The 21,851-nt window shown below is 53.2% G+C and overlaps 3 protein-coding genes across 7 annotated transcripts; 2 read left to right on the top strand and 1 right to left on the bottom strand.

Moving 5' to 3' along the window:
• Window positions 1-3,729: 3,729 nt before the first annotated feature.
• On the top strand, window positions 3,730-4,727 carry LOC118979607 (uncharacterized). Its single transcript, XM_037035736.1, has 4 exons — window positions 3,730-3,791; window positions 4,088-4,155; window positions 4,378-4,437; window positions 4,565-4,727. The coding sequence occupies exons 2-4, from the start codon at window positions 4,109-4,111 to the stop codon at window positions 4,719-4,721; spliced, it is 264 nt and encodes an 87-aa protein (XP_036891631.1). The 5' UTR covers window positions 3,730-3,791; window positions 4,088-4,108; the 3' UTR covers window positions 4,722-4,727.
• Window positions 4,728-6,639: 1,912 nt separating this feature from the next.
• CCL27 (C-C motif chemokine ligand 27) lies at window positions 6,640-8,798 on the top strand. The gene is given in 3 exon segments (XM_037035735.1): window positions 6,640-7,874; window positions 8,019-8,151; window positions 8,344-8,798. Coding segments are annotated over 3 exon segments (348 nt in total). The 5' UTR covers window positions 6,640-7,804; the 3' UTR covers window positions 8,489-8,798.
• On the bottom strand, window positions 8,604-21,851 carry GALT (galactose-1-phosphate uridylyltransferase). Of its 5 annotated transcripts, XM_037035729.1 has the most exons (22): window positions 21,708-21,840; window positions 21,247-21,416; window positions 20,947-21,022; window positions 20,808-20,856; window positions 20,553-20,682; window positions 20,343-20,399; window positions 20,058-20,180; window positions 19,642-19,774; window positions 19,456-19,539; window positions 19,010-19,164; window positions 13,755-13,854; window positions 13,400-13,460; window positions 12,505-12,671; window positions 12,257-12,371; window positions 12,072-12,104; window positions 11,820-11,986; window positions 11,084-11,247; window positions 10,109-10,250; window positions 9,675-9,794; window positions 9,474-9,570; window positions 9,150-9,229; window positions 8,604-8,951 (listed from the first exon to the last, which is right to left on the bottom strand). In XM_037035729.1, exons 1-22 carry the CDS (start codon window positions 21,787-21,789, stop codon window positions 8,935-8,937), a joined length of 2,322 nt encoding a protein of 773 aa, XP_036891624.1. In that variant the 5' UTR covers window positions 21,790-21,840; the 3' UTR covers window positions 8,604-8,934. The 5 variants fall into 5 exon arrangements, with proteins under 5 accessions (XP_036891624.1, XP_036891625.1, XP_036891627.1 ...); XM_037035730.1 differs by lacking the exons at window positions 19,010-19,164; window positions 19,456-19,539; window positions 19,642-19,774; ... (5 more) ...; window positions 21,247-21,416; window positions 21,708-21,840 and adding an exon at window positions 16,890-16,961; XM_037035732.1 differs by lacking the exons at window positions 19,010-19,164; window positions 19,456-19,539; window positions 19,642-19,774; ... (5 more) ...; window positions 21,247-21,416; window positions 21,708-21,840 and adding an exon at window positions 16,042-16,064.

Raw genomic sequence — 21,851 nt, 5'->3', positions numbered from 1 at the left:
AGCAGCACAATTTACAATAGCCAAGTGCTGGAAGCAACCTAAGTGCCCATCAATAAAAGAATGGATCAAAAAACTATGGTACATTTACACAATGGAATACTATGCAGCAGAAAGAAAGAAAGAGCTTCTACCCTTTGTGATAGCTTGGATGGATCTAGAGAGCATTATGCTAAGCAAAATGAGCAAGGCAGTGAAAGACAAATACATCATGATCTTACCTATAAGTGAAACCTAATCAACAAAACAAACAAGCAAGCTAAACATAACCAGAGACATTGATATTAAAAACAATCTGAGAGTAACCAGAGGGAAAGTGAGAAGGGATAATGGAAGGAAAAGGGGCAAGGGTTGTCAACAAACATGTATAAAGGACACATGGACAAAACCAAAGGAGGACAGGATCAAGGGTGGGAGGTGGGAATGGCTGGGGTTTGGGGCAGAAATGGGGGGAAATGGAGACAACTGTCCTTGAACAACAGCAATAACAATGACAACAACAAAAGACAACATGATCTTCAACATGCCTGCCCTGACTTGAGATGCCAGCCACATCAAGTGCCAGCCACAAGTGGCATCCCCGGGCCACCACCTGCATTTCTGACCAGCTGGCTACAAGTCCAGAGGGCTCCCACAACCCTTCTCAGATTCCAAAATTTACTAGAATAACTCACAAAATTCAGCAATGCTATACTTATAATTTGTTTTTTCATAAAGGATATAAATCAGGAACAGCCAAATGAAGAGTGAACTGTGGGAGGTCTTAAATGCTCTCTCCCCATAAAGACACACAAAGCACATCACCCACCCAGCACATTGACGTGCTCACCAGACATGAAGTTCCATGAGCTTTGGAGTCCAGAGTTTTTATTCAGACTTCATTTCATAGTCATCATTGAATTGTTAGCCACATAACTGAACTCAATCTCCAGCCCCCTCCTCAGAGGCTGGGCTGGCTCACAGACCCAACTATCCAATGGCATAGTTTGTCTTTTTGGTGACCAGCCCCCATCCTAAGTCACCTCATCTCTTAGTATAAACTCAGGTGAGACTCAAGGGGGCTCATAAATAGCATAGACACTCCTATTACTTGGGAAATTCCAGAGATTTAGATTCTCCCTCTCAGAAACAGGGACAAGAGCCAGTCAAATTCTTTGTTATATAACAGAAGGGAAGAAATTTCTGGGCAGAAAGAATGAAAGCTTCAGGGAGCCATAAAGAGGCAAGAGGCGCAGTCTCACACCGGCTCACATACACCCTCACCCTCACTTTCACTATTCTACTCACTCTTCCCCACCCAGCCTTACAGTCTCGCACAGGCTCCACACAAGCAGACACACTCCTGCGACCCATACACTGCTGCTTCCAAAGATTTTGCACCTTTGTCTATCGCTATCTGTCCTCCATGGCCTCCTGCACCACACCACTCCTCCTCTCAGCATACTGATTTCTTAGTCTCCTGTGGAAAAGACGGGTAAAATGGTAAGATGAGTGGCACAGCAGGGACCTGGAGTCTGCGAAGGGTACTGTGAGTCCAAGTCAACACCCAGGTCCAAGTGTGTCCATAAACCTGAGGGTATACGTCTTCTAAGTGGGTGTGCCCTTGTGATTGTGTGTCTCTGTTTATGGTGGATATATCTGGGCATCCTGTGTATTCCTATACAATTTATACATGGGCTTGTATGGCGTGAGCATGACTGTGTCCTATGTGTGTACCTGTGTAATATAGATGTGCCTGTGCCCCGGGCGTTCCTATATGTATCAGTGCCTGGATGGATACAGGGGTCTCTGGCTGTCCTTCTCACTAGAGGCTCTGTCTCCTCCAGCCTGGTTTCTGGAAGAAGAAAGGACAGTGCACATGGGTGGGGGAGAAAGGAACACTAAAGCTATGGCACTGGACACAAGTATCCTGAATTTAGTCGGGGCTGTGAGCTTCCTACCTTATAGTCCCTCAAGCCCAACACTATCACCCACCCACCCTCAGCTCTGAGTGATGCCAACAACCCTGAGGACTCTGTCTCATAATGAACCAACAACCAATGTTCAATTCCTAGAACATTTTTGGTGCCTTTTGTTCCTAACTCCTCCTCAAGGATGGCTAGGGTATTCTTGTCCTGTGAGTCGGGGGTAGAGACTTGTCTCCTCTTCTCCTAACCACCTCTTTTACCACTGCAGCCTATGCTCACTAGCTTACTTCCCTTCTCTTTGCTGAGCCCCTACCCATAAGGAAGCCCCTGAAATAGGTTCCTAGATGTGGTCTTCAGTTTCTATGCTACACATCCAGGCCTTCCAAGAAACTGAGTTCCAGAGATGCTCTGTTCTCTCTGACCTCTGACTCTTAGTTCACCAAGCTGAGGGCTCACCAGCTCTGCATACCCTGGGCGGACTGCATCATCCAGAGACTCCAGAAGAACACTGCCAAAGCAAGCCCTCCCTCCCGAACCCTGCTTCCTCCCTCTGAGTCCCTGTCCAGGATCCCAGACCATGACCTTGGTCTCCTTCCTCCCCCAGAATAAGTGCCACAGAAGTTAGCCCATGACAACTCCAGAAGGAGTCTTCTAAGTGAAGGGACGTGAATCACAGTTGGGAAACCAAGGACCAGAAGAGGGAACCAGACTATCACCTCCTCTGCGCCAGAACCGACCCAGCCTGGGCAGGGCCTGGAGTATCATTGTAAGTGTGAGCAAGGGTGAGTGCAGCTTCTCCTCCACACCCAGACTGCAATGCTCCCAGTAAAGCCCAGCTGGCACCCACAGACCTGACATTTGTCTGTTTGTGGCCCAAGCAGAGCAAGACAGGTATGAGAGGAAGAAAGAGTTGGATGGAGGGAGAGAGTAGATGTATCCATTCTGCACACTTCAGCCTGAGGGAACTTTCATTTCACTCACTTCTGGTCACTCTCTCCTACAGTCCAGCCACAAAGCTCCCTTCCTCCCTCCGAAGACCAAATGGAACAATTATTTCCAACCTCCCACACTGGACTAATTGCTATTTCTGAGCTCTATCACAGCACCACAGTCTGGAAGACTGCTTTTAGCCAGTCTTCCAGATTTATCCTGATGACCTAATTGTCTCTTTCAACCCCTTCATCTCCAACTCAGACGATAAGCCCTCTGAGGGTAGAGTCTGTGCCTGTATTCTCAACTGCTGTATCCCCACACCCAGCATAGTGCCTTAGTGTATCAGACACTCAATAAATATTTGTTGATTGAATGACTTTTGTAGGAACAAAAGTCACCGGAAGGGAGGTCTCAGCTCAAAGAGGGAGGGCTATCACCCTCTGACCTAGGGCACTTGGCCAAGGCCACTCAGCCAAGTATTTTCACAATGTGGCCTTTCTAGACTGGGCCCTCTTCCTTCGCAGTTCAGGGTCGTACAAGTAGAATGGGGCAGAAAAGAAAGGCAATTGTCAGGGCAGAAGCTAAGGAGATTGCGAGAAGAATTGGATAGCGTCCCAAAGCTCTTCTCTCGCTGCCTATCACTGAGGTCTCCGTCTCCCAGGGTAGAACTCCAAAATCTGACTCCATCCTCACAAAAGAGAGTCCAATGTCTCGCATCTTAGTAATAAATCCCAACTTTACCCTTTAGTGATAGCCTACGCCTCCACCTCCTAGTGACATTTTGACCCCGCCTCCTCTACAGAAATGCCCTAACTCCGCCCCTTCCGGGTAATAGGCAAGCCCCACCCCTAGTCCGCGACGGAGTCCCTGTGACGTAACGGGAAGGGTCTGTTTCCGGGGTGGAGCCGGGGAGGGCGGAGTTTAGGCTGCGCCGACCCCTCAGCCCCCCTCCAGGTGACACCAGCCCCCGAAAATCCTCAGCCGGGGCCCCAAAGATCCCAGCCCCTTGACCGCACAGCCTTTCGCCCTGACCCCCTAAATGCTTCAGGCTCCTGCGGTGCCCGACCTCCTAATTTCTTAACGCCTAACGACTCCAAAACCCTCCATCCCACTGCACCCCGATGTGGCAATTTAGTCTTCCCGGGGACAGCTGCCTCACGGTTACGTGAGAACAAGTCAGACTGATCCTGAGAAAGACACAAGGGGAACGGAGGTTGGGAAGTCCTTGATCCCATCATTCCGCTCCCCAGGAGACGTTCGGAGCCCGGGACATGTCGGGATTGAGGAGATACGAAGTGGCGCTGGAGGCGGAGGAGGAGTGAGTGGAGGCGGGCTTGTGCGGAGGAGGAATTTAGCCGCTCCGGGGTGGGGGCGGGGCGCGAGTTGTCTGGTAGCGGGAGTGGGAGGGGTGGTGCCCTAAAGGGGCGTGGGCTGTAAAGGGGACCGCCTCTAAGGGCGGGGCGGGGCCTTGGAGAGACGTCCGAGGAGTCTACCGGGTCAGCCTCGCCCCGCCCGGCCCGGCTCTGCCTTCTCTCTGCAGGATCTACTGGGGCTGCTTCTACTTTTTCCCTTGGCTACGCATGTGGCGGAGGGAGCGGAGGTGAGGGGGCTGCGATACCGCGGACCCTCCTGGGGCATGGACGAGGCTCACAGTCTCGGAGGACAGGTGGGGGGTGGAATCCGGGAGACCCCGCCCAGCCTCATGCTACTGTCGGGTCGCCCCACAGCTCGGCACACCCCCGGGAGCAGAAGCTGGAGCCCCTGCGGGGCCTGATGAGCTGTCTGTCAAGCGGCCTGGGCCCTGTTCCCCAACGCTCGGGTCGCGGCCTCCCCCGCCGCACACCCGCCACCACTGCCCAGCCAGCCGGTACATTAAAGATTTAAACTGAAGTCACCGTGCTTCCCCTCCTGACTCCGCCGCCGCTGCTGCCGTTTGAGCTGGGAGCCCCTCTCCATGCTGGCTGTATCCTTAACTGACAGGGCTTCTCTTCTCAATAGGGTGCCTTTCCATATCCAAGATCCTGTTAAACTTAGGGACCCTCATCCGTGTCAGGCCCTCGTTACTATCATTGACTGCCCTTCACCCTCTACACCCGTACCGCCCACACCCACAACATCACTTACTGTGAGAAGCCTGTATGGAGGGAACTAAATAGTCCTGGGTTGGTCTTACTACCAACCTGATTCCCACATTGTTGTTTTCACAACCCAGGTTCTCTGCTACCACCTTCCTCCTAGCCAAGACTTTGCCAGAATCTTTTTTCCTGGGAGTGGATCTAAAATATCTTGAGCCCAGAGTTGTGGAAGTAGGCTGTGGAAGGAGGGGAAGAGTCCTTGAAGCTGCATCTCTCAGCCTGCCACAAGGGCGTGACTTGGGACTGTTGAGATCTTTTCCTATACTTAATACCCCAACTTCCAGCTCCTCCAGTCTGATCCCAAGTTTGTTTGTTTGTTTAGATTTTATTTATTTGTTTTTACAGAGGGGAAGGGAGGGAGAGAGGGAGAGAAACATCAATGTGTGGTTGCCTCTCATGCACCTCCCACTGAGGACCCACCTCCCACAGGAGACCCAGCCCACAACCCAAGCAAGGCCCCTGACTGGGAATCAAACCAGCAACCCTTTGGTTCACAGGCTGGCACTCAATCCACTGAGCCACACCAGCCAGGGCTGATCCCAAGTTTAAAGACAGTATCAACCCACCGAGCAGTTCTAGGGCTACCTCCCTAGAAGAACTCAAGACCATAGTTCCCTATCATCTCTTTCTGTCTTGTCACCCAGTAAGCCCACTATCTGCTAAACTCAGGGCCAGGGAGCCTTTCAGTTAGGGACTGACTCCAGAACCCAAAAGAGCACTAAAGGATTAAGTTAAAGAGACAGGGCCAGTATGTGGGTTGGGACCAAATCTAACTAACAATAGCAGGTTGCAGCTGAGGAGATTTAGCCCTATCTATGGAGAAGCCAAAGGGGAAAGATGGGTACACCCCCGGAAGAATTCATTTCTTGCCTTCTCAGGTCACCGGACTGTCTGGTCTAGGAGAGACCACAAAGTATGTGGCAGGCAGACAGCTGATGGAGAGCTGTGACAAGACAATGGCACCTCAATTTCTGCACCCAAGCTCTGGAGCACAAGTCCAGACTGGAGGGTGGGAGAGATCCTAAGGGCTCTGGTACTAGAAGTTCAAGATGTCTCTGGGTTGTGGCCACCTTCAAAAATGGATCCAGGGTCCTAAGCCATTTATCACAATGTCTAGATCAAGAACCCCATCAAAAGGGGTTCAGCCCTGTCCAGCCCTGGGCCTGTACCTCACCAGGAAATTGTCAGAATTCCTGAGTATCCCCAAGTGAAACTCCAGGGAAGGGCCCTCAAGCCTCACCCTGGACAGGAGGGAGAAGCTCCAGTGGTTCAGCCTGAGAGGTGGAGAGGTGGACTAGTTTTTATTCTTGGTACTGATGGCCTCTCCTGATTGTTTCAGCATTCCTGCAGCAGAACAAGATGCTGGCAAAGGTGGGAGTCCCTATCTCAAGATAAGTCCTGACCCACAGAAGGTAGCACAGTGGAAAATGCTGCAGAAGGCACCCCTGCAACAACCAAATAAGAATTTATAATTACTGGGTTATGGCTCAGTTTACATTTCAAACACACAGCAGGACTCGGGGGGATGAAGTCCCCAGACCAGGAGTGGGAAATTCTTCAAGATGTCAGGGACAGTAAATTAAGTAGTTTGCCCCTGCCCTAGGCAGCAGTTCCCAGCTTCCTGAAAATAACAGGAGGAGCTTTGCGTTGGAACAGGGAAGGTGAGAGGAAGAGGGGAGCGATGGTTGGGTGTGGGATTAGGAGAGAAGGGACAGGAGGTAGGTGGGAGGTTGGGGCTTTAGCAAGCAGATGCAATGCAGAGGGTGTAGGGGTTGTTAATGGGTATTGCTGAACCTGAGTGGGGAAAGGGAGTGTTCCTCCAGGCCCACAGTGGAGACAGGCTGGAATTTGAATAGAACAAAGAGAAGTAACTGAGCTCTTGAGTCTGATGCCTAAATAAGCCATGGCCTGAGCTTGAAAACTCCAGGCCCCTTTTAGCAAGAAGCTGGCATTTCAGGGACAGGACAAGGCAAAAACCAAAAGATAAAATTGGTTGGTCCTTTTATCTGTTTGATAGCAGAAAAGTGGCACCAAAGAACTTTTATCTTCCTTCATCTGCCCTCCCTACCCACCCTACCCTTCCGCCCTGTCTCGGCTTCCTAGGGAGAGCAGCCCCCACCTCAGCATCTCTAAGCTACCCCCAATACCACCAAAAAGGTCCTTCCCCCAGCTTCTCTGAATGTGACTGGCCCCAGGCAAGACTGCCTCAGCCAGAAGTGCCTGCTTTAGGGACCCATTCCCATCAATTTTTCCTGATAAGACAAGTGGGCTACTGCAGGAAGTGGGGAGGGAACAATAAAAGCAAGTTGGTGTTGGCTTGCCCTCTGCTCCACCCCAGCCACAACACCCCCACCAGAATCTGTGTGTGCTAGTATGACTGGAATATTGTTGAAATGACTATGTGGGAGTGAGGCTTGAGCTTAACCAGGGCTGTATGATTCTGTCTATGGTTGTCTGACCATGTGAAGGTGATCAAGTGATTGAGGTGTGACTGTGAATGCATAGCTATGGGTATGAGTATGAATGTCCATCCCTGGATATCACTGAGGACCCTTGGCTGCCCTTATTCAGTCACTGTACCTTCAGGCCCCACATCATGCACTACCCCTCCTGCCAGCTTCTCTGCCCAGGGCTTTGGAGTCCATGGGAAATGGCAATCCCAAAAGAGGAAGGGGATTCTATGGCACAGGTATCTGTGGCAGCTAGAGCCCAGAAGAGTCACAGAATGAGCAATACATCTTCACCTGCCTCTGACTCACCTGGTGCCCCAGGTAAAAGGCACTCAGATAAAAGGTAGGGAGGAGAAAGAAGGAACTTTCCAGGCTGAGCAGCATGAAGGGGCCCTTACCCATCATCAGCCTCCTGCTGCTGCTGTTGCCTCTGACCCCAGACCCTGCAGCAGGTGAGTGCTTGGGGGTCTAGAAGGTCAGGGATCTGGGTTAATGGGATGGAGGGAAAGGGAGCCCAGGAAGGCCAGCTGCCAGCTGTCTGATGGAGGGGTTTGGGGTCTGGAACCATTTGAACATGTGGCCCCATTATTCACTAGCAGTGCTACTGCCATCCAGCACTACTTGCTGCACTCAGCTCTCCGGACAGACACTTTCAAACACGCTACTGAGGAAGGTCACCCAAGTGGAACTGCAGGAGGCTGACTGAGACTGTCACCTCCGGGCTTACGTGTAAGCTCTGACCCTACCCCTGATACAGACCTGTAACTCTGGCCTCAGTCCCAATCCCTGATGTAGACCCCAACTCCAGCCCCAACTGATAATTCTGATGCCAACTCAGGTTGTCCGCTAGCCTCTACCCCTAATTCCTGGACCCTAACCTAATATCCAAACTACCGTGGCTCTGGACCTTTCCTTTCCCAGGCTTCACTCGTCTCAACACAGCGTCTGCATCCACCCCAAGAACAGCAGCCTGGCTCACTGGTTTGAGCGCCAAGGGAGGAAGCTCCAGGGCAGTCTTCCCAACCTGAATTCTGGGCTGGTAGGGAAAGTGGGTCGGGACCCCTAATAGCCAAAATAATAAAGCAGCATTGAACAACAGTCTCTGGTTGTGATCTCCAAATTCTATGCATTCTCCTGTGAGTCCTGAGTCTGAAGGTGGGAGACACGTCAATAAACAGAAGAACTTCCTCGTTCTCTTTATTCACAACTTCACAACCCCCACCAGGGGCAAGGCTAAGAGCCAAGGACCTACACACACTCCCCAGGTACCTACTACAAACATACATACAGAGAATACATGTTCCCTACCTCACATCCACACATCCACACACAATCCACTGGTAAACTGGTAAGTTTGGAACACACTCTCATAGAAATGGGCTCCAAAAACACTTCAGCTGAGACACCTTCCCTCATGAGGCTCCACTGTCCTGTCTGGGTTCTATCTGTCCATCCATCCACACCAGCAAGACAGAGTTACAGGTGAAATTAGCTGAAGCCTTCCTGGGTCCTCTACAGGTTTGGGGCTCCTAGAAAAACCAGAAAGTAAATCAAGCAGGAGGAGACAGTAGGTCTGGATCTCGGCCTAGAGACCCTGAGTATGAGGGAGGAGACCCAGCTCTGCCGCCCAATACCCTTAGGATGACCGGAGTCTTTGGCTCCTAACCCAGGCACCTAAGATGAGAGCACATGTCTCCAAGTTCAAACCTCCTGGAAGTTTTACTCACCTGGAAATTTGTCCACTGGAATCAGGGCCAAGAACCCAGGCTTTTGGGGTCCATCCTTCCCATCTGGTCTCAATCTCAGCCTGGAGCAAAAAGGCAGCTGTTTTCCTGATGATGAGGGGCATCCCAGTCCCCTCCAAAAGCATTTATTAGTAAAGAATCAGGAGAGGAATCAGTGAGAATCACAAAGTTGTGCAGAAGATGGGAAAGTAGTTCCAGAAGCAGACATGTTCAGTGGGAAGTCATGATGGGCGAGAAAGGATGTGATCTATGGTTGTCAGTGTCCATGTGAGACCAGAGGCTGCAACACCAATGATAGTAACGTACCAGAGCCCCAGTGCCAGTGCCCCCGCTGCCAGTCCCAGGAGAGAGAAGATTCCCAAAGATGCTATCACAGCCACCTGGTCCAAGGGGTCCCTGTGAACTGAGCGGGGATCACATACCACTGTGAGCCTGACCAACTCAGTGCCCCCTTCTCTCTGAGACTTCCCCATCCTCTACCACCTTTGCCCATCTACCCCAGCTCACCAAGTGGCTGTGGGTCTGGCAAGAGGGAGGGCCTTGGCGGAGCAGGGCTGTCTGCCGGAGGCTCCTCCACCAACTGCATGTGTGGCTCACTCTCAGCTGTTATCTCCTTTGGCAGAGGCCCTGCAGAGAGGCAAGACATGAGGAGAATTGTCTACATGGGGCAAAGGCCAGGACCTGGCTGAGACACAAGGCACCTAGGAAATGGGGCCTGAAAAGACAGGGCCAGTTTCTGGGGATGTAGCAGGGATGCAGGCTGAAGGGCAGGGCTCAAGCTAGGACAGGGCTGCAGGCATCCAAGGCTAAAGCCTGGGACAGCAATTGCCAGGCCTGGGTGGGTGTGGCATGTGCCACGCAGCCCTGTTCATGCTGACCTGTCCAGCTGAGCAGTGCTGAGGGATGGTGCCTCTGCTCTTTCCCTTAGCTTTGTCTCTCACCAGTGCTCGGAGTCCCCCAGGCCTCGGGGCTCCAGGCGCTCCAGGTGCCAGCATCCAGAAAGTCCCGGGCACTGACCCGCACGGTATGGGGCAGCCCAGCCACAGCGTCTGTGATCACCTCCTCCAACCCAGCTGGCTCCACCTGGCAGGGAAGATGGTTCATCACCATCACTGAGTTATCCAAGTTGTAAATGCCAAACTTACCTGTGCCCCAGTCCCAGTGTGCAAACAGCACCCCTTTCTCCCTATCCTGTCCCTGCCAGCCTGACAGAGTCACCTGGGCCTCAGGTAGGGTGACTAGTATCAGGTCTACACCTAGTGTTTGGAAGACAAGAGTACTGAGTGGTTATGGGAGAAGCTGTGCTGTCAGACTGCCTGGGTTCAGATTTTACTGGGTAACCTTGGGCTTCTTGTGCTCGGTTTCTTCACTGGTAAAACAGAGGTGAAAACACCTAAATGGGATAATGCACGTATGGTGTGTAGCTCAGTGCCTGGTATGCAGACAGCACTCAGCAAATACTGATTATTATCTGAGGTAGCCACTCCCCAGACGTGACACAGCCCATCTCTGAATCTCCAGAGGTGGGAATGCACTAATATCTTTATCTGGGTATGAGTGTTCTGTGTCTGGGTATATGCGGATGTGCCTCTGGGTGAAAGATACTTCTTTTCCAATTTTAGTATGTGTGCTGCCGAAGCAAGCATGACGCTTCTTTTCCTAGAAAAGTCATTTGTAACAAACCACTGCTGCCTTCCCACAGATAGGCTTACATCAGAGTTACACAGCCCCACAGGGCAGAGGCTTGGTCTGTGGGTCCCTGCTGCAACCCCAGCACCCGTGGAGAAGCCTCTCTATGCAGAGGTGACAAGGCTTCATTTCAGTGCCAGTGCCAGAAATCCATGCAGGACACCCAGGAACAGAAAAACCAGAGACAGAACCCACAGCCCCAAATTGGGCCACACTCCAGGCCTCACCGTGGACCAGGCAGGATGCTGCACTGGACGGTACTGCAGCCGGAACTTGAGCAGGAAGTGGGGCTGACGGGGCCAGGAGGCAGGGTACATCCAGCTGGCACGCAGGCGGCGGGGGTAGCCAGGTACTGACTCTACCCGTAGCCCCTGGGGCGGGTCAGGACGCACTGAGGGTAGCAGAGACACAAAATCAGCACTCAAGACCTGTCTATCATCCTCATAAAATAAGCTGAGATCTGGGGACAGGTTTTTCAAAGGTTTATTGAGTGGATTAACGAGTGATTCTGCTTTCTGTCCAAGGAAGAAGATGAGTTAGTCCAAATTGGAGCCATAGTTTTAGAGCCCCATCCCATGCACAGATCAAGAGGAAGGAGGGGCCCATAAGGGCTTCCTTCCATTGGACAGGGAAGGAAGGACAGGTAGGTCTTCAGATATGGCTGCCTTCAGCACAGGGCCTCTAAGCAGAGAGGCAGCTCTGGGGCTGGAAGCTAGGACGGACTTATGGGGAGAAGGTAGTAGCAGCAGCCTCTAGAGGCTGATATAACCCTGCCTCCTGGGTTCTGATCAGTTTGGTTTCTTAGTCTCCACAGGAGCCATCTGTGTGCCAAAATGGGGGTCTATGTTGGGAAGAAACTGTTTGGGAGCTCTGGGCAATTCTGTGTTGGGACCGCTATACTCTGGAGTCTGTGCGGAGTCTCTGTGATGGGGATTTGAGGGAACTCTAGGGGTGGGTACTCACAGATGCTCTGCAAGCTCACATCCAGCAGGCGTGTGCTGGCCCCCAGGGGGTTCACCTCGGTCACGTTGATCCGGTACTGGCTCCAGAACTCTGCCCCACGGACCACACAGCATGAAGCCCCTGGGGGGTCCTGCAGGCATGGCCAAGGCCCTGTAGATGGACTCATCCTAGGAGAGAGGATGTGGTCTCAGGCTTGGGAAATACTCATTGTGGCATCCAGCCGAAGCCCCCAGGCTCTCCTTCATGTCCTACCTCTGGCCATCAGCTCCTGGCACTGTCTTCTTCCTGGTAGGGAGGGAGTCATCTGAGGTCAGAAAGGAAAAAAAGGGTCCTCCCTCTCTTTAAGGACTTCCTCGGGACCTTCCTCCCAGCCTCCTACCCCACACTGTGCCAGCACTCCCAAATGTACAGACCTACACACCCCATCATGCACACACCTGTAGGAAGTGAGGTAGCGGGTGGGTAAACCGCTGACCTGGCTGGGACTCCAAGTGCAGGAGAAGTTTTCATAGTCAGCTGCTCGGCAGGAGACAACAGGGCGGGCTGGGGGGTCTAGAGGCAGAGGGTATAGCTGGAGACTGAGAAGCCCTCAGTCTTCCCATTTCAGAGGGCTTACTCAGGACCTTAATTCCCTCAAGAGCCCCATGTCTCAGCGTTGCCAACCAAGACTCCAGCCCCAACTCACAGCCCAGCTGCAGGGTCACCATGCCAACTGCACCATCCAGGGTCCGGCAGATGTAGGTGCCCTCATCAGTGCTGTCTGCCCGGGCTAGGACCAGTTCATGCCCCAGCCCAGAATCAGGTCCTTGGAGCAGCCTTGTTTCCCCATCCCGAAACCAAGACACAGGGACCCTGGGTAAGACAAAGTGATGATAGACAGAGGGGAGGTTTAAAGTCAGACCATGCCACAGCTCTCCACTGGCTTCTCACTGCTCTTGCAATTAAACCCAAACTCCTTTTGCTGACTTACAAAGCCCCTAGTGATTTCGCCCTTCCCTTCCATTCCTTCTTCAGCTCCTCCCTCTCCCCCCTCACCTACTGCATTCCTGTCCTGTCCAGTTAGTCTTCTTTCTGTTTAAGAGTGTTGAGGTCATTTTCACTGAGGGCATTTGCACTGACCTTTGTCAGGAATGCTTCCACCTCAACTTGTGCTTCCCTGCCTCCTCCCTGACCTTCACAAATCAGAGAGATCCTCCCTGGTTACCAATAAAAAGGAACCACTCAGTTATCCTCTCCCGGGGTGCTCTCTTTGATTTTCTGCCCTGCAGGTATTACCACCTGGCAAGATTCTTATTTGCTTATTGTCTGTCTGCCCCATCAGGATATAAGCTCCTTGAGGCCTGACATCTTGCCTGGCTTGTGCATTGCTATATGCCAGGGCCTAGAACAGACCAGGCACTTAGCAGTTGCTCAACACATGTTGGTTGAGATTTTCTGCTGAATAAAGATGATTTGAAGGTTAGGATAGATAGAGAGGTGAGGATTACAGGCACAGGGGACAGGACAGGAGGGGTATGAGGACCAGGCAGGGTCAAGAAAGGGTCATGAGTGTCATCCCAACAGGCAAGTGGGACACTTACCCAGCAGTCACTCCAGGGCAACAGAGCGTCATGGGCCTTCCAGGCTGCCCATACTGGACCCCTGTAGAGGGCACTTCTGAGGGCAGGCTCTTCCTTTCCCTCTCCCCAAATCCCCACTTTGTAAGAGTGACAGGGTAAGAAGTAGACTTTTAAGCCCTGGGTAGGATCGCTGGGTCAGAGTATCACATTATAATTTGGAGACAGAGATCAGAGGGCAGGGTAGAGTGGATGTTGCCAGGTTGGCAACTCCCAGAGGCAGGGAGGGGGCTGGTGTCACAGTTAGATGTGGTATGGGGACCACAGCAAGGGTGGCAAGTCACAAGTTAGAGTTGGGGTCATACATCGGGGCTCTCACCTGGGGGGCCCCAGGCCTGGGAGCAGGAGGAGGAGGCAGATACCAGGGCTGTAGCCACGGCCACCAGGACCCTGCTCAGCCCTGAGCAGCTGCTGCTCATCTGTGGGGAGAGAGGCATTTTTAGCAATCCCCCATCCCTAAGATGGGAGGCTAAAGCCTGCCTCCTTCTCTTCTAAACTGGGGCTTTCTGGAAGGAAAAGAGGTAACAAGTAGGGTAAGAATATCAGAATTCACTGGGGGATCTTATCTAAGTTCCCCCTTTCCACTACACACCCCCATGCCCGGCACACACATGCTCACACATACACATATACACAGAGTGCTGTACCCACATGTGCACACACATGTATACACATACACACAGAATGCTGTGCACACACATCCACATAAAAACATGCACCCTCACTCTCCATCTCAGCCCTGGGCTTAGGGCCCAGAACAAAAGCCGGAGGCAACAGACTGTGCCAGCACCACCCCCCTGCACCACCCTTGGCTCCCACCCCTGGCACCAAGTGCCAGCACCAGCTCAGTCATTCCTATTAACTCCTCCAATCCAGCTGTTGGGAATCCTCGTGTCCACCTGGCCCAGAGCTAATCATTGCCTCTGACTGCCCTGAGGCAGCCCTCATCACCCTGGAGCTGTCACGGTGGGTCTAAGCCCACACTGTACTGCCACGGGGCCTAGCTCTGCTCTGGCTGCCAAGCCTCTTCTCGCCTGGGCCTGCCTGGCTCCTTGCTCTGGCTCCTCGGGCCACACATCTGGGCCGACACCGGAGTCTTGTTGGTCTCAAGCCGACAAGGCTGGATGGGACTAGGGTGCAGGCTGAGGCTGTAGAGTTAAGCAGATCCAGATGCCCTGGCTGCTGCCAGAGGCTAGGGGTAGGCGGGGAGCCAGCAGATGGAGACAGGGTGGCGGGGAAAGGAGAGGAGGGTGAGAGGAACTGGGAGTCTGCAGGGACAGGGGCCTGGGTTGGGGTCCACAGGACCAGGAGAGACTCAGAGATCAAGACTGGGAGGAGGTGGGGGCTCAGTGAGATCAAGGCTGAGCTGGGGGCAGCAGGAACTCAGGAAGGCACAGGAAGCAGTCAATCATGTGTGTATGGGGTTCGGAGTGGGCTAGGAGAGTGCTAGGAGAGCAGGGTTCTGGATGGTGGAAAGCAGAAGGAAGAAGTGGGGAAGTGACATGGGGACAGGAGAAGGGGCAGATGGAGACAGGGCCCTGCTGGGTGAAGGCTTTAGAAGAGGAAGAGTAAGTACAGACCCCTTCCCAGTAGAGGAGAACAGGGGCCTCCATGTATCTGTGCATCTGTTGAGTGTCTAGCTCTCCCCTGGCCCCGCAGCCACGTTTACCCTACTCAGCCCCACCCTACCTCGGTGATCCCAGTGGCTAAGTGTCCATGGCCTCCAAGACTTCCTCCCACCAGCTACAGCACCCGTCTCAGCTCCACAGTTCTGAGACCCCAGAATCATCCCCTCCTCCCCCTTCCCTGCCCCCGCCCCTCTGAGCCCTGGAGCTCAGCCACTCATAGCCAAGCCCCCTCTCCCCTCCTTCTTCCCCCCCCTCCATTCTCCTCCCTCCTCCCCTCCAACCCTCCTCCCATCCAAGGCTCTGGGAAGGGAAGAGGCCTCCCCCCAGGCTGGAAAGGAAGCCACAGGCACAGCCAGGGCTAGTGAGAGAGAAAGGAGGGCTGCTTATGTCCCTATCAGTGATAGACTCCCTACGTTTTCCACACAGCCAAACACAGCCAGTCACGGGGTGGACCCACAAGGCACAGTCAACAAAAAGATACTCTCCTTGAACAAACATGGACACAATCAAGTGAAAAAGTCAGATACATACTCGTGCTCCCACTGTTTTCACTCCCCAGCAAAGATTTCCTTAGGGCACAGCTGGCTCTGTTCTGAGGGGAAGGGAGGCCCCAGGTTGGGGGATATAAAGAAAAGCCAAAGAGTCCAGTTTCCCCTCCCCTGGATGTTCCAGCCATTTCTCACCTCCCCCTCCACTCTTTGGGCCCCAGCACCAGGAAATGCCTTCAGTCCCTTGGTGCCAGATACACAAGACCCACACTTACCCTCAGACACACACTCTCAGATACAGCCACTTGTAGTCACACCAACATCCTTAGATATCCTCACTCGCACTCAGACACTTACATTTACACATACCCACACACTCACACAGTCACACACACACACACTTAGCATGCCACCTCTGGGACGGGGTCATAACACTTCCTAAAAGCAACTCCTTGTGGTGGTTTAAGCCCTTCTTCCAGGGAGCTCTTACCGTGGCAGATCCCGCATCCCATCACTGTTCCAGGGCGACAGGTAGCCAAAAAGACAAAGGGGAAGAGGGGAGTCAGGCACAGCAGCACAGAGAGAGACAGAGACGCAGCGAACCTGAGAGGCAGCACTGAAAAGCAGATCCGCACGTATCTGGGGAGACAAAACTGTGAAGAGACTCAGAGAGCCACAGCTCTAGGAAGATGGTAGTAGGGAGAGAAAGAGAAATATAAGGAAACTGAGTCAGATGGTAAAACAGAAAATAAGAAGCAGTGCACCAGTGACAGGGATTCTTGAGCCCAGAAAGGAGGGGAAGCCAAGGGTGCTGGGTCAGTCCCATTGGCTATTGCAGTGGGACCCGCAGACATAAACACAGCTCCGCTCCCACACCATCTCACAGTTAGGACACAGGACACACACGCAGTACAAGTCTCAGTCTTGCTGTACTACTAAAGTCACACATTGGCGTACACAAACCCAGCCGCCCACTCACACTGACAGAAACAATCTTAAACCCCACAGAGACCTCCCCAAACATTCCCTGATGTGGTCACAGGCTCTCACACACACAAACACACCAACACAATCTCTCACCAAATACTGCACGTGACAGATACACACATAACCCCTTGCACAGCTGCACGCACAGTGACATATTTAGCACATTAGCTAACAGATGCAACAAGTGACATAGTTGCAGAGCCTCACACAGATATCACACACTCGGCCTCACACTCACACTCACACTCACACTGACAATCCATCAGTCACGGAGCCCTGCACCTTACACTACCCTGCCCGGCCCTCTCCTGGCAAGGCTTCCGCGTACACACCCAGAGGCCCAGGTCTCACCTTCCGCGGCCTCAGCCGCCAGCGCCCTCCGCCCTCGCCCTCTGCCCCGGCCTCTACTCCCTCCTGCCCTGGGGCCCCGAAGTGGGGGTGGCTCCGCCCAGGCACCAATGGAAGGAGAGGGGTGAAATAGGGGGAGGGGGTGGCCCATTGGAGCCTCCAACTGCCAATCACCTCCTCCCCCACCTCTGCCGGACACTTCCTGTCCCGTCCGGACTGAGGAGGCTGTTAGGGGACAGAGTCCGGGACTGGATTCTTGAGTTCTTGCCTGACAGCCTGTCCTCCTGGAACAGCAGGACTGGAATCTCTCAGGCCCCTCCCCCAACTTATTGTCCAAAATAAAGCCTTAAGTCCAGTGGCTCAGGAGCCAATGGACAGGTGACTGGACAAGTAGAAGATGCCCGAGTCCAAATAAGGAAGAATGGTGTAGGACACTGGTTCTCAAACTTGGCTGGACGTTGTGGTTTTAAAACTGCCAAGCCACACTCCAAAACAATTAAATCATTAGTTCTGGAGGCTAGACCTAGGCATCAATCAGAATTGTTTAAAACTCCCCAGATGATTCCAAAGTGCAGCCGAATCAAAGGTATAGGGTTAGGCATGTGTGTGCGTGTGCCCTAAGAAACAACCACGCATCTAGAGTCCTCACCCATTCTCCAGTCACTGGGGGCTTAAGGAAAACACGTGTACCATGCCTCCTTCCAGACCAGGGTAATACTCCAAGTTCCAGGTCCTTTTCCCCCAGGGTCTCAAGAAAGAAAGAACCCTGGACTGGAAAGCAGGCAACCTAGGTTCTGGGCCAGGTCACCACTATCTGGCCTTGTGTGATTTCCCTCCAAGAGACTCAATTCCCTTAAGAGAAAAATGGAAACGGCATTCTGACCATCCTTGCACTGTTCCCCAGCCCTGTCCTCACCTAATAAAATCTGGAGGACACTAGGTGGCGTCAAGTCTCCTGGGTTGTAACGCCAGTTGTTCCCACACAGTAATAGTCTTACCAAGGAAACAGGTCCAGAGGGGTGAGGGTAGACCAAGGGTCACTCCAAGAACCATCCCATCCTCCAGGCCCTGGGGCTCCTGGCTCCGGCAGCCCCTTTCTGTCAGAGCTGGGTTTTGCCTGGTGCAATGACCAAGACACAGGGGCAAAAGAGCTGTGTAGAGCCTGCACATACATGCTCGGTAGTCTGGAGGAGGCAAGGACACAAAGCCATGCACACGTTCCCTACCCACTCCTTCAGCCCCTGTGGGATGGAGCAGAGCCAAGCTGCAGCCACTCACAAAGCCAGGGTTCTGGCCAGCAGCCCAGAGTCTGGCCACTGACCACTGGGACCAGGATCCTGTTCACCAGCTCCCCACCAAACCTTCAGGCCCAGGCTTGGTGAGCTGACACTCTAGGGGTGGTAGTGAGGCGGCCTCTGGCCTTCTCCAAAGCCTCAGCCACAAACAAGAACACAGGATTTTTTAACATTTTCTTAAACTGAAATGCTTTTGTTACTCTAGGAATAAGAGAATCCATGGACAAGACATAACACTGAGTATTAATTTTCCTCAGAGATTTAGAGAGGGAGATTTTCATCCTTAAGTTTTTGCACATCTACAGGCAAAGAAAAGTTGTGGCTGGAGTTGTGCCTCCAGCCTTTAACCGACTCCCGAGGGTTAGAGTTCACACTCCTCTGGCATTAGAATATGTGATTAAAGTTTGAGAAGCACAGTTTTATTGATTCCACATCTGCCCAAACCCTATGCCCTGGTTCTCTCAGGTGGAAGGCTCTGGGGTCAGCCGGGTCAGGTGGTGGCTGCTGTCTCCCTGTCCTTCTGTCCCAGGCGGTAATGAACCTCGGGAAGTGCTCTTAGTCTCTCTGCAGCCTGAAAGGGAATAAGGAAGGTAAGAGCTGCCCGGAATGGTGGTATAGAGTTCTGAGTGCCTAGGAGACACTGAGGGAGGGCTTGTGGGACCAGGAGGCTGGTGATAAGAACAGCTGGAATAACTAGAGGATGGAGGAGTTGAGCAGCTCCTGAGTCCTTACAAATGCCCAGGTTACGGGGCTCTTGGGGTCATGATTGTTAGGATCCTTCGAGAAAATGGGAAAGAAAATGGGACCTAAAGTGCTCTGGGTCCTGACCTGCTCAGGGGTGAGGTCCCTCTGAGCCTGGGCAAGCATTTCGTAGCCAACCATGAATTTCCGAACAGTGGCAGAGCGCAGGAGTGGAGGGTAGTAATGAGCATGCAGCTGCCAGTGGTCCCAGTTGTCTTCAGCCTCTGATCCTGTGGGAGCCCCTGACAAGAAGAAGGCAGAGATGGCTGGAGATGGATCTTTCTTAGTTCTGCACCCCTACCCGCCAACCAGGATAGATACCTGAAAACTACATTTCCCAGGATTCTCTGCCAGAGAGCAGACCAAGCATTGGAAAGTATACCAGGACATATTTTCACCAAGCCCCTGCTCCCCCTCAGTCCCAGCAGCCCTGTTCTGGACACTTCCTCACTTCCTCCAGCAAGAGTTCAAAGGCCTGCTACAGGAGCCCAAAAATGATATTAGGGCTAGATATGGTGCTCAAAAAGCCTCACCGTGCCAGCCCATGGAGTAGGGAAAGGACGTCTCAAACAGGTTGTCGTACTTGGTCAAGAGCTTCTTCATGATGAGGGCAAGATCTAGAATCAAAGCCTGACTGTCAGCCTGGGGCCTACATATTGGCCCTACCGGAGTAACCCCCATCCAGAGCCTGACCCCAAAGTCCCAGCTGGGAGACTCACCATCACGCTCAGCAGGGGTCAGGTCAGGCAGCCGCAGTACATGCCGACGGGGCAACAGCAGCGTTTGGAAAGGCCACACCGCCCAGAAGGGGACCAGCACTAACCAGTGCTCACTGGTTAGGACCAGACGTTCCTGAGCAGACCAAATGGAGATGAGGCCATCAAGGCGGGTGTTAGGGGTCAGTAGTAAATAAGCAAGGGAAGCAGAAGGAAACAAGGTACCCAGAATCTAATGGCTTTTCACCACCTTCATCATTATCACCCAATTTAAGTCACCATTACTTTTCCTTAAATTACTGCTGTATCTCTGAAGTTAAATAGCAAGTATCTCTGCTATTTACCTTCCACCCTTCTTCACACACCTCTCTCTTTTGGGGTGAGATTAGGGATTCCTTGGGTACCTAGCTTTCTCCCACCTTCCTGAGCAGCTCCTGGTGGCCATATTCCATTAACAGGGGCTCTCTATGCCGACTCTGATAGGCCCGCTGAGATTTCTCCTCACGCTGGGCAATATCTGGCAGGAAACTGCTGGCCCACACCTGTCAAGGAGTAGGAGGAGAGGAAAAAAGGCAGGTCATTCAGCTCCAAGCCTCCACATCACTAGTGTATTCCCTCTGTCCCATCTCTTAACTCCAGTTCCCCTCTCCACAGTGCTGGCTTAGCCTCCATCTAGAAATGCAGCAAGCCCCTGACACACCTACCTGGCAGTGGGGGTGGGGGTTGGAACAGCCCATCATGGCTCCTTTGTTTTCAAAGATCTATCAGGCAGTGGGGAGGGGTAGGGAGGTTTAGTAGCCAAAAAGACACCAAGTCAACCCTTCGAAACCACACCCCATGGAAAGAGGAATGCCACCTCCCAGAACCAAAGCTGCACCACCCTCTCATCCAGGGGAGTGGGCAACCTCACAGACCTGCACCCAAGGGTACTGGGCACCCAGGTCCTCTGTGACTGAGGCCCACACATCGATGACAGCGCGGATCTCAGGGATTGACATGAGTGGCAGCGTCACATCCGACCAGGGGTGGAAACACAAGACCTTACTAAGTTGTGAGGGAGGGAGGGATGACAAAAATACAGGGCTTGGATGTGCTAGAGGCAGGGCCCAACCCCAGTGCTTGGTCTAGGCCCTGGGTTGAAGGTTACAAGAGAGGAAATCCATAGTTACCAAACACCTCGGGCAGCCTCTGCTTGGAAAAGAGGGTGATCACTGGGTCCTGAAATAAAGGGGTATCACTCTCTGCAACAGAAGTCCCCATAAGAGATCCAGCCTCTCTTCCCCCCAACAGCAGCTAGAGCCAGGTTACCTGGATTGGGGGCATCAGGCTGCAGAGCTGGGAAGTCGTTGTCAAACAGGAAAGTGCCATCATAGTGCGGATTCACCTACAGACAAGGATGGGCTAGAAGCATTCGCTGCCCCACACCACCAGGCATCTGGTGGCCTTCAATGGCTGCTCAGCCTACAGAGGCTGAGGATGGCCCACTCTGGGGTCAAAAAGACTTGATAAGACCCAGAAGGAGGTCCACTACTCTGTGTGTGAGGGGCAACTCTAAGGGAGAGCTACTTCCCCTGGTCCATCCTGCAGACGTAGGCTCTAGAGGCTTACCTCTCCATTGGCCCGTGTGGCCCCAGGACACAGAGGGTTGCGGGGGTCATGGCGGGGCACTGTCTCCAGGACTGAGGGCTCTACTTGCCCCTGCCAGGGCCGCTTCATGCGGTGAGCTGACACCAGCACCCACTCATCCTGCAGCGGGTTGTAGCGGATATGCTGATGCTCTGAGGGCAAAGAGTCAAGATCAGTCAGCAAAGTTCTCTGTCCACCTCTCCAGTGGGTCTCATCCACCAGCAGGCCCAAGCTCGGAGGCACCCCCTCGGCCCCGTCTGGCTCAGTGAGCTAAGGGACCCTGTTCTCAGCTCCAATTAGCCTGCCACCCATCACGGGTGTGTCTCTCTGGGGCTCGGGCCTGACCGGGTGGGCGCGCAGACCTGGGGATACGGACGACAACGTCCTAGGGCAGGAGGGCTGAGCTCTGCGTCCCAGCGAGTCCCGGCTGCCCTAAAAGTTACCGCTCGCTTGGAAGGTCCTGGCAGTGGCGTCCGCCTCTGACGCCGGCTGGCGCTGCTCAGGACCCGTTCCACTGCACGACATGAGGCTACCGTAAGGGATCTTCTGGACCTTCTACTCGGCTGCCTCTGACCATCTAGGTCTAT

The sequence above is a fragment of the Sturnira hondurensis genome, unplaced genomic scaffold (assembly GCF_014824575.4).
Source record: "Sturnira hondurensis isolate 20B ecotype Veracruz unplaced genomic scaffold, ASM1482457v3 Scaffold0022566, whole genome shotgun sequence".
NCBI lineage: Eukaryota > Metazoa > Chordata > Mammalia > Chiroptera > Phyllostomidae > Sturnira > Sturnira hondurensis.
This window is presented reverse-complemented; position numbering and strand designations above follow the sequence as displayed.

What these genes read in the sequence shown, in the direction of transcription:
- LOC118979607 (XM_037035736.1), top strand. Translation starts at nt 4,109, where the DNA reads ATGTCGGGATTGAGGAGATACGAAGTGGCGCTGGAGGCGGAGGAGGA. An exon ending in GCGCTGGAGGCGGAGGAGGA is followed by an intron (nt 4,156 to 4,377) that starts GTGAGTGGAGGC and finishes TTCTCTCTGCAG; the next exon opens with GATCTACTGGGGCTGCTTCT. An exon ending in ATGTGGCGGAGGGAGCGGAG is followed by an intron (nt 4,438 to 4,564) that starts GTGAGGGGGCTG and finishes GTCGCCCCACAG; the next exon opens with CTCGGCACACCCCCGGGAGC.
- GALT (XM_037035729.1), bottom strand. Translation starts at nt 21,789, where the DNA reads ATGTCGTGCAGTGGAACGGGTCCTGAGCAGCGCCAGCCGGCGTCAGAG. An exon ending in GGGACCTCACCCCTGAGCAG is followed by an intron (nt 13,855 to 19,009) that starts GTCAGGACCCAG and finishes CTCTCCCCACAG; the next exon opens with ATGAGCAGCAGCTGCTCAGG. An exon ending in CCAGGAGCTGATGGCCAGAG is followed by an intron (nt 11,987 to 12,071) that starts GTAGGACATGAA and finishes CCTCTCTCCTAG; the next exon opens with GATGAGTCCATCTACAGGGC.